We start from the raw sequence: 10,428 nt of genomic DNA, 5'->3' as shown, positions 1-10,428 counted from the left end.
ATTTATACCATATATTACATTATATTATCAGTATCTTATTTGATGTATTTTTTAATCTCCTTTTACAGCAATATTTCCCTTTTTTTTTTTGTCTCATGTCATGCAAAATTGTTGAAATATATATTATAAAGCTGAAGAGAACTTTTTCTGTCCGACTTTGTGAAATCATCCTTTCTTTTATTTATTTATTTATTTATGTTTGATATTTTAATATTCAAATTTGACTACAAAGTGAATACACTCGTCAACATCTCTTTTTTGTCTTTTATATTCTTTGCTTGCAGGTGGTATCCTACCTTTGCGCTTTAGCCTCGCGCATGGATGCTTTAAGCTAAAGGAGTTGGTGACAACATTTGTGGGTTAAGGAAAAAAAAAAAAAAAAAATTGATTTGGACCGTGTTGATTGATGTAGGGAGCTTTCACCTGCGGCAATGAGAATTTCAAAAATAAGAATTGTTACTTTATCTTGATTGGAGAGTCGTTGCTTTGGTGATCACCCGTCCCCATGTGCCTAAAGAAATTTTATTTTATGCTTTTGAATATTCTTTATACTATTTATTATTAAAATTTTCATTTTACCTAGAATTTATAAATTGAGATGTTTAAGAGTCTTCAAATAATAAATTTGTGCCAATGATATTATAAGATACGTTTTGGTCACTTAAAAGAAAGCATAAAGATTGAGTATGCTTTTCTAATTCCTATTGATTGCCAAGGGGTATGGTAATGTTGCAAGCTAAAGAAATGTAGGAGGAAGTGTGAAACTATAGCAATGTGATTCCACCTTGGGGTTTTGGATATGGTGGATAACTACCACCTTGGAAAACAAAGGTCAATGGTTTGCTAAAGCTAACAAAGGAATAAGAAAAAATGGAGCCAAATTGGGGTGCTTAGAAGCATGGTGATTTGTTCTAGTAAATGGACAAAACCTAAAGAACGATGAAATTATAATGAGTTTTGAATTATAGAAGTCAACGATTTTTATTTTAAAATGTTTAAAAGTGTAATAACAAAAAAAATAAAAATTCATCGAATGCCCTAATTAGCTGCAACATCATTGTTTGTGTTTATTTGACTAATCATAATTGAGTCGAGCTCTGAAAACCTCAATAACATATAATTATTCAATAAACATATTAAAAAAACATTATTAAATATATGATTTGATTAAGACTTAACTTTCTTTGAAGTAAAGATCAAAGTTTTAGTATTATCCAAAATAACGAAGATAACCATATTTGAGTAAATTGAATCATCGATTTAAAAACCTAAGTCTTTAGGTTAAAATTTCTCATATCATAACATTCAAAAGCTTTTTCAAAATAATTTTCTTTGTAATTATTGATAGAATAGACACAATCTTGTTTAAATTCAATAAAGTCTTTCATTAATACTAAAATAGAATGATTATGATCCATAAATAGTGTATTATCACCTGAATTATTTATTTCATTCCAAAACAAATTTCTAAAATCGAATTTAAATATCTCAAAATTTGTTGTATGATAAGGAGAGTCACCCTCATTCTCGTCTTCCCAATCCAAGTATATTAAATATTAGTAAAAGATCTCTAAATGACTTCAATAAATATTTTTCGCTTCACGCATGCCATCCAAAAGGACGGTGCAAACATAAAAATGATTCTTGTAATATATAATATCACCATAATTATTTTTCTCATTTTTTTTTTGCATAATTTAGACATTTAGAAGTTAATAGGATCATTATGTAGATAAAGTAACATTATTACTATCGTGTTGTTAATTTCATAAAAGTTCATTGATTCATGTTAATAGAGGTGCAAACATGATAGTATTTGAAGATAACCATATGTGATTGACCGAAACATCGATCCACAAACATGAGCCTTTAGGCTAAAAATTCCTATATCATGGCTTCCAGCAGCTTTTTCAAAATAAGCTTCTCTCTATCATCATCAACAAAGTAGATATGGATTTAAATTCCTCGAAGTCTTTTGTAGATATTAAAATAGCTTGGTTATGACCCATGAAAAATTTTTGAAATCTAATTTGAATACCTCAAATTTTGGTGTGTAGTGAAGAGAGTTATTCTCATTCTCATTTTTCCAATCCAAGTATCGTACGACTAGTAAAAGATCTCTAGATCACTCCAACAAATACTTTCGGTTCACGCATCCCATCACAACGGGTGGTGCAAGCGGTATGACCTTATATGCACAGGACCAATGTCACATTGAAATACACCCAAGGGCCCAACAGTAATAAAATAGTTCTCGTAATATATGATATCATCACAATTATTGTACTCGCTTTGTAACCCTTGGATTTACAGAATGCCAACTTTCTTCATGGTAACACAATTGGGATCTAAAGGAGTTGAAGAAGGTATGGCTTTGTATATGAAGCTCTTAATTGGTGCATCACCTACATCAGCTGGAGGATCTTGAAACGTCTCTGGGAGAGGCAACTGGATTTGTGCCCTCGACATAGGATTAAAGAACTCTATTGGTTAGGGAGGAGAACACGTTATTGTTACTAATCATCCATTCCACGAATGGCAACACCACTTACCGTAAACCTCCGGGAGTGGAATCCTAAGAGCCTTGTTCTCGGAGAAGTCAAAGAGGTGGTGAACTTCATCATCTTTGTTAGAAGGCAATAGCAGCGTTGGACTGAGAGGCTTGAGGAGTTGAGATCTTGCAAAGGAAGCAACCAAGCCCCATGACGAACATACTGCTCTGAACCTAATTATATCTGAAGATCAACTCCTGTGGTTCCTCTGGCAGTTGGCGGCAATCGACATAAGTGTATGGTTGTGCAATTGTGTCATCTGTTTTATAATAATTTACATCACAGGTAATTCTGAGTGTTTATGCAAAGCATTATTGGAAAGAAAGAAAAAAGATTGTTCCTCTTAACATTACTAGTGAATGTGCAGAAAGTAAAGATTCAGTGAATGCAGGAGATTGTTGGTTACATAATACAAGCCTAAGTTAATTACAGGGGACATGGACCCAAACAAGTGCAAGACAAATGACATTACCTCCTCCCAGCTTCCATTTGATCCAAAGAATCAGTAGCATCATGGTCAAGAGATAATGGCATAAACCCGTTGTTGTTTCGTGAAGGTTGCTGAGGTAAAACAACCTCCATTCCTTGCGCATCTTGCACATTCACAGAATCGGCTGCTTGTCTGTTGGCCCTCAACCCCTCTAACATTTTGAAGTATGCATAGGGGCCCGATCCTGTGTACAGAAAATCAGCAAGTGATTTTATCCAAAATCAATACACAAGTACCTCATTAATGGAATATCAGTCAAATCACTGGCAATAAAGCAGAGCAGAAGAGCACGTTACTCAAAATCTATACGATTGATGAAGCCAAATTTACTGCATAGAATTCAGTTGTCAAGACTACCTATAATGAAAACTTAAGCTTCTATCTAGCATCCCCCTTGCTTTCCAGCACTCAAATTCTATCTTGATGATTCTCTTTATAAATTCCACATATGATATGGTCCCCTGCTTACTTTCTTGATTAATTTTTAAAATTCTTAATAATCCGCCTTGCAGAATGACTCAACTTCTGAGCTTGTAACAGTGATAAACATTAACATAGACCACATTCATACAAATTCCTAAGCATATATCTGCCTTCTAATTCACATAAACACCCTGAAAAATAAAGGAACAAGGAAAAATAAGTTGGATTTACACATATCAAGGTTTTAGTAGCTGGCTAAGCCAGAGGTTTTAAGACCAATCAACTAATCATTAATTCTTGACAACTATACCCCATAAATAGAACATTAAGAAATAGTGAAGCAAACAGAACCAAAAATTTTTGGGCCTGCTTCTGAAGTTCATGGATTTTCTTTTTTGGTTCCATTATTATCTTATCTGGTGATTTAGTTGATCCTAAATGTAAAAACATCTATGTTGTGCTGTAAACCACTGTGTGATGGACAATGAACTGATTCAATTTTCTTAGGATATCCAGATGCCAAAGTGATTGTTTGGATGAGCAACAATCTCTTTTATCAAATTAATTTTATTTTCCTACTTATTAAACAAAATGGGGAGCTAGACCCCTCTTGTCCCACTTTATGAAATTTGCACAAATAAATCCTTCTATTTAGGTCTTCTTTTCACTACCCCTGGAAATAAACCTCCCATAAGGTTAATCAAAATTGGGTTCAACCTGTTCTCTACCATAGTGCCAACATATTCACATTTTCTACTTTCCCATTTCCAGAAAATGCCCCCCACAAAACAGAAGGCCTAATTTTCTTGTTGATGGACTTTTGACATACAACCGAAATGGCTCTTAAAAGAAACATATTTTTTACAAACCATAGTTAATAAAATGTAATTCAATGATCTGAAAAAGAAAATAAATAAATAAATTCTGGAAATCTTTTAAGGCAGATATCACAAGGATGTATTGACAACGGGCAACAGAAGTCAAGTGAAGATGAGAAAATTAGAAAATGAAGATTTTTACCATTATTATCATATGGAGGAGGAAAGAACTGCAGATAGCAAAAAAATGCAACAACAAGCCCTGAAAAAAAATAATCACATAAATCCGGTGAGATCAAACAATGAAAAAGCATTACAGTTTACTTGACTAAAGGACAGCCTGCACTAAAACAAACCTAGAAGACCTCCAGCAAACACATCTTGCCAATGGTGCCAATAGTCATCCACCCGAGAAACTCCAACAAGAGATGCAGCAAGTAGAGGGAGGAAAACAATGCATAGTTTTGCAACATGCCCTTTGCGGTCAAATGCTTGAATCTTTCCTGATAAGTACAATGATAGGAAACCCAGGCCTGCAAAGGACCCTGCAGAGCAATCATATTTCATCAGATACGAGAAAAACACATGTACTATTCATTTGGTAAACTAAAAAGACAGAGCACACTTCAATCTGCATTTTCTTTCTATGAATCAGAAGTCTCTTTCAAGTTTGAGTTCCATCATTGAAGACACCACTACAGCAGCACTAGCAGCTAACTCAAATAAAAAACAATTGAAAATGAAGGCATTGTATAGTCATCCCATTGGAAGTATTTTTCTTGATTCCAAGAGAAAATTTTTTTAGTGTTTGCTCTTAAATGTAGGAGAGTGCTTCCTAAATGTAAACCAGAATAGTACAAAAGTAACAGCATCAGGTATTTTTCTTCTATTTTTGATCCATCAATTGACTTTTATTGTCCATTAAAACTTCTGCTAATATTATTCGAAGCTAAACATTAAGCACATAGCAGGAACTGTAGCTTACACGAAGTGTGACCACTTGGGAAGCTCTTATGTCCCTCCCTTATAACGCTATCCTTTCCATGGCATATAACATCTCCCCACTGATCATACACCTGAAGAGGGGTTGAGAAATAAAATGAATCAGCAATCAAGAATCTAAAAATGCAAATTAACATAAAACCATAGTGACAAATTTTGAGAATCAATTTTAATCAGCAACTAATATTAAATTTTATTGGAATGGTACATTAAATGAAGGAAAAAAGGTTGAAAATCCAGCAAAGTCGGTTCTGGACAGCATCAAATTCCAATTTTTTGGAATGATGCATTAAAATTAAGGAAAAAGGCAGGAAGTCCAACAATCATGTTAGTTTTGATCAGTAAATTCCAACATTTTAGGACAATAACTTAAAATTAAGGAAAAAGTTGGAACTCCAGCAACCATGACAAGATTTGATCAGGACATTTAAATCAATTCAGTGAAAAATTAGGCAGAATAAGTTCGATTATCTTAACAATTTACAGTACTAAATCTTGAGCCCTGTATTTGAATTGACCAACTTTCACAAATATTCATGGATATTAGGATTCTAAAAGACAAAAATCTGGTAATTTTTGAAGATCAACTGCACAAACTATTATGAGGAAAAAAATATTCACCTCTCACAGTAACAAGGCATGAAAAGAAACTAGGGTTAAGAAATAGATATTGACATACATCTTTTCCATCAGGAAAGCAGCGCCAAAAGAAGTCTGGCCGAGGCCGTCCAACTGCATCTTTTATTGCTTCCGTAATAACCGCAGTGATCAGCATAGAAAAAAAGAGGCCTGCTTTCGTGAATTCATATCAGTCAGCAGATTTACCTTCATAGGCACTTCCTTTAAATAGGAGCAAAAAAAATTATCCCCTTTGGGGTTTTATATATATAATAGTACCTAGTATGCTGTGGTGCAGATCATATACATCCCTCCTACGAAGATAGAATAGAATAAAAATGACAATCGGCAACAGAACAGCATAGATCTGATAATCAAGGGAGAGAAGTCTTGGTTAGTTCCACTTGCTTGAGCAAATTAACGCAGATAAAACTAAGGTAGCAGGACAAAAAATGGAAGTTTGTTTCATTTTGATTTCTATAGCATTTGAAGGCAAAAATCTGGTCTTTCAAATGGAATTATTACCAAAAGGAAGTGAAATGAAGTCAATCAGTAAATCCTGTCATTATGTTAATTCGTTAAAAACACAAAATTAGTCTTATATACAAGTGAAATAAGTAATTTCAAATATTCGGGTAATATAGAATAAAATTGAGCAAATGCAATGTCAGAGTCAGTCCAAATGGAATTATTTTCAAGTTTCACTTGGTTTTCAGACACCCAGTTAAAAGATTAACATGCTATATAAAGGAAAACATACTGGAATAGCCCACACAGGTACTGTGTTATCTTTCAAAGGATATTTAAGGTCATCCATCATATCTTTTCCCACAAAGCGGTAAAATGGATGAATGACAAGTAGAATGATCGCTATCATTACAAGAAGCAGCAATATAAGCCAATCATGCTTGTGATCTTTTGCAACTTGGAGTCCATGAGATTTGATAGTGTGACAACCAGGTTCAACCTCCCTTATTGTGCCCTGCTAGAGCAGACAGAAGAAAAATTAGACATATTGGTGAATGAAGTTTCAAATTAAACACTGGCTTCCACCAAAAAGGCACAATCCAATGTAAGGGCAAACCACAATGAGACATTTAGTTATAGCAGGTAGTTACAAGTATCCTTAAGACTATTTTTTTTTTTCTTTTAATGTTTAACTGTTGCATGACCAGTGGCTTCATTTGGTGCAGTAAAAATGATTTCTTCAGAGAAACCTCATGTTCCATCTGGTTACCTCATTACACAAGCTGCTATTTAAGATAATATGATGGCAGATAGATACACAGTTTTTCCAAAGTGTGTCATGGTCTTTGTCAATCTAGAGGATAATTTTCTTAGAAAAGTTCAGATTGAAGTAGTTTCCTTCAATTTTTGTTCAGCATGGAGACAAAGAAACACATCATATTACTATCGGAAAAAAAAAGAACAAGAGAAAGATAAGAAATACATTAAATGCCTACCATTTGAAGTATTGTTATACTGTCATCTTTTTTTCTTCTAGGAGAGTTTCAATTGCAACAAATGGAACCATTATAAATAGGTCTTCACATACAGATCTCAACAGAATAGCATATCTGTTGAAATATTTCTCTTCTTTTCTTAACTTTTCTTCTTCTATTTTTTTTAAAAGAAAATTTAGATGCTTCGGATTAGAAATAGCTAGTATCATGCTTCTTTACTCTGCATGGCAGTGGACAGGCACCATGGCACACCAGCATCTACAGCAGATAATGGAAAATTCTCAAATGTTACTTCAAAAAATCCATTTCTCAAGAAACTAATCCCATGCCCAAATATGATAGGCTTTCTTTTCCCAACGTGAAATGACTAATGAAACTAAAACTCATACTCCCACCAGAAATATGCAGAACTACTGGTGCTTCCATGAAATCTCATGTAAATGTCAAGAAAATAGCTCCATACCTTGAACATCATGAAATCTAAACTTCAATTGCAAATAATAATAAGTCACTGAGGAAAAAAGTAGATGTCCAGAAATGTGATATGCATTCTTTTCTCAACATGGGCTAAAGAAATCAAATTAGAACTCATAATCCCCAGCATACACATGCACATAATCTTTTTCATATATGGGTGCCATGATTCACTTAACTGTCATATGAATTGTTTGGTCTTGTGTTTGCAGGATTTGGAAATCTAAACCAAATCCCATTCATATAGCACACAATTAACCAATGTTTAACCAGTGAAAAACAACCCTCAGTCCAACATGTTTTCATGTGTAAAATATGGATTAGGATATATGACACAAGAATTACAACATTTCCAGAGATCCCAATTTCTCAATCCCTTCAACATATGATTCAGTAATTTCATGCTATCTGGTGACTGGTCATGAACACAAGAACTAAATTTTTGGAAAAGGCTTCTAGACATATTTTCTACAATCACAAAGTAAAATCTTAAACAAACTGGTATCACATCAGAACTAACCAAACCCCACCAATTATAATCCAGCATCTTTGGGGAAGGAAAAGCAAGTGATGAATTTTTATTTTTAATTTTTAAATCATCATTCCATGGTAGCCCTGTATCCTAAAAGTTTGGAAAAAAAAAAATTACAATGAAGATACTAATAATTAGAAACATTAACAAGAAAACAAACTTACCTGAAAAACACTCGAAAAATTCCAACGGGAACCAAAAAGGCTACCCAGATACCTCCAAGCCATAGATCCACTGTCAGGAACTAAGGTCAAAATGTGCCTAACAAAAGTATAATTAAAAATCTTATATAAAATTTTCAGATAAAGGAGGACGAAAAACAGAATCCTATGAGCGACGAAAAGAAAGAGCAGTGAGGGGAAGTGGGTAAATGAAAAATGAAGCGAAAGCAACTTGCTTCCTTACCTGGGAAAGATTGTAGACGTAATTTTCTGGAAAATTTGGGTTTTTCCATCCGAAAATGGAATCCAAATGGGACCCAGGCGCAAAGATATCTTAATTGCTCCAGTCAGGAACTTTTGAACCACGAATCTAGAGAGAAAGTGGGTTTTAGGGAGAGAGAGGGAGTTTGCAATGAAATGAAACGATACAACGACGGTTGGTGATATTCCTTGATCACCGTTAACGGTACTGCGTGCAGGCTCCGCCGACGAGATAACGACTACATTATTTCAAATTTTATTTTAACAAACACACCCTGGAAAATTAAAACATCCGATGGTCAAGGCGGCGACTTAGTTTTGATGGACTGTCTCCTCTCGATCCTTTAACTTTCATCCTGGCGGCTTCATGTTGGCTACAACCTACACCTACACGCCTTTCCACAGAGCCGTTTTGGACCGTTGTGGGTTGGCGACCAATGATACGACGTCGTGTTATTGATTGAAATGTTGTTGTCACGGACTCACAAGGAAACGCCAAAGACTAGGCGGCTGCCTGGTAAAAGTGGACTGGTGGAGGGCCAACTTGGTGAGTGATCCTTGGGGTAATCAATGCGAATCACATCATCGTTGGGTGTTTTTCAATTTCAGCAAGATTTTAGCCCACCCACCACATACTTAAGGTCAATTATTGTCGAGTGATCATTTCTTTGATAGAATTTTAACACAATGAAAGAGATTTTATTTGCTCGACAAAAACAAGTTACAAGTCTGAGTCTGATCAGTTTGATTTAAATATTTCAGAATAATTACATTTTACAATTAACAACTCATTGGGTCATTTTCTAAACTTACATTCAGGCATCTTGAATGCTTCGATCAGAGCAATTAGGATGGGATGGTGGAATGGTAAGAATTATTCTGGACCATATGTTAGAGGCGCTCATAAATATCTGATGGCATCACTTTTGAATTTCCTTTCATTTCCCTTTGACAAGTTGGAGAATCACCCTCATTCTCATCATCTCATCTTCCCAATCCAAGTATCTTAATATTAGTAAAAGATCTCAGAATGACTCCAATGAATATTTTTTGCTTCATGCATGCCATCAAAAGGATGGTGCAAACATAAAAATGGTTCTTGTCATATATAATATCACCATAATTATAATATATTAATAATTATAATTATGTTACTTTGATATATCATTTTTTGGCATAATCTAGATGTTTAGAAGTTAATAGGATCATTATGTAGATGAATTAATATTATTACTATTGTGTTGCTAATCTCATAAAAGTTCATTGATTCATGTTAATAGAGGCGCAAGTACAATAGTATTTGGAGATAACCATATATGACTAAACTGAAACATCGGTTCACAACACATGAGCCTTTAGGTTAAAAACTCCTACATCATGGCATCTGATAGTTTTTTCAAAATAATCTCTATAATCATCAACAAAGAAGATACAGTATGGTTTAAATTCATCATAGTCTTTTGTAGATATTAAAATAGTTTGGTTATGACCCATGAATAATGCGTTATCACCCAAGCTATTTAATTCATTCCATACCAAATTTTTTAAATATAATTTGAATACCTCAAATTTTGGTGTGTAGTGAAGAGAGTTGTTCTCATTCTCGTCTTCCCAATCCAAGTATCATAGGACTA

The 10,428-nt window shown here is 34.1% G+C and overlaps 1 protein-coding gene across 9 annotated transcripts; it reads right to left on the bottom strand.

The window, feature by feature from the left end:
- Positions 1-2,240: 2,240 nt before the first annotated feature.
- On the bottom strand, positions 2,241-9,196 carry LOC100242178 (lipid phosphate phosphatase 2). Of its 9 annotated transcripts, none has more exons than XM_010665809.3 (10): positions 8,778-9,196; positions 8,537-8,616; positions 6,664-6,888; positions 6,183-6,270; positions 5,965-6,074; positions 5,269-5,359; positions 4,640-4,828; positions 4,486-4,545; positions 3,025-3,226; positions 2,241-2,811 (listed from the first exon to the last, which is right to left on the bottom strand). In XM_010665809.3, exons 1-10 carry the CDS (start codon positions 8,824-8,826, stop codon positions 2,808-2,810), a joined length of 1,098 nt encoding a protein of 365 aa, XP_010664111.1. In that variant the 5' UTR covers positions 8,827-9,196; the 3' UTR covers positions 2,241-2,807. The 9 variants fall into 9 exon arrangements, with proteins under 9 accessions (XP_010664111.1, XP_059594611.1, XP_059594628.1 ...); XM_059738628.1 differs by having other exon boundaries at positions 6,664-6,885; XM_059738645.1 differs by lacking the exon at positions 8,778-9,196 and adding an exon at positions 7,367-7,624 and having other exon boundaries at positions 6,664-6,885; positions 8,537-8,749.
- Positions 9,197-10,428: the final 1,232 nt, after the last annotated feature.

The sequence above is a fragment of the Vitis vinifera genome, chromosome 1, assembly GCF_030704535.1.
Source record: "Vitis vinifera cultivar Pinot Noir 40024 chromosome 1, ASM3070453v1".
Classification (NCBI taxonomy): Eukaryota; Viridiplantae; Streptophyta; class Magnoliopsida; order Vitales; family Vitaceae; genus Vitis; species Vitis vinifera.
This window is presented reverse-complemented; position numbering and strand designations above follow the sequence as displayed.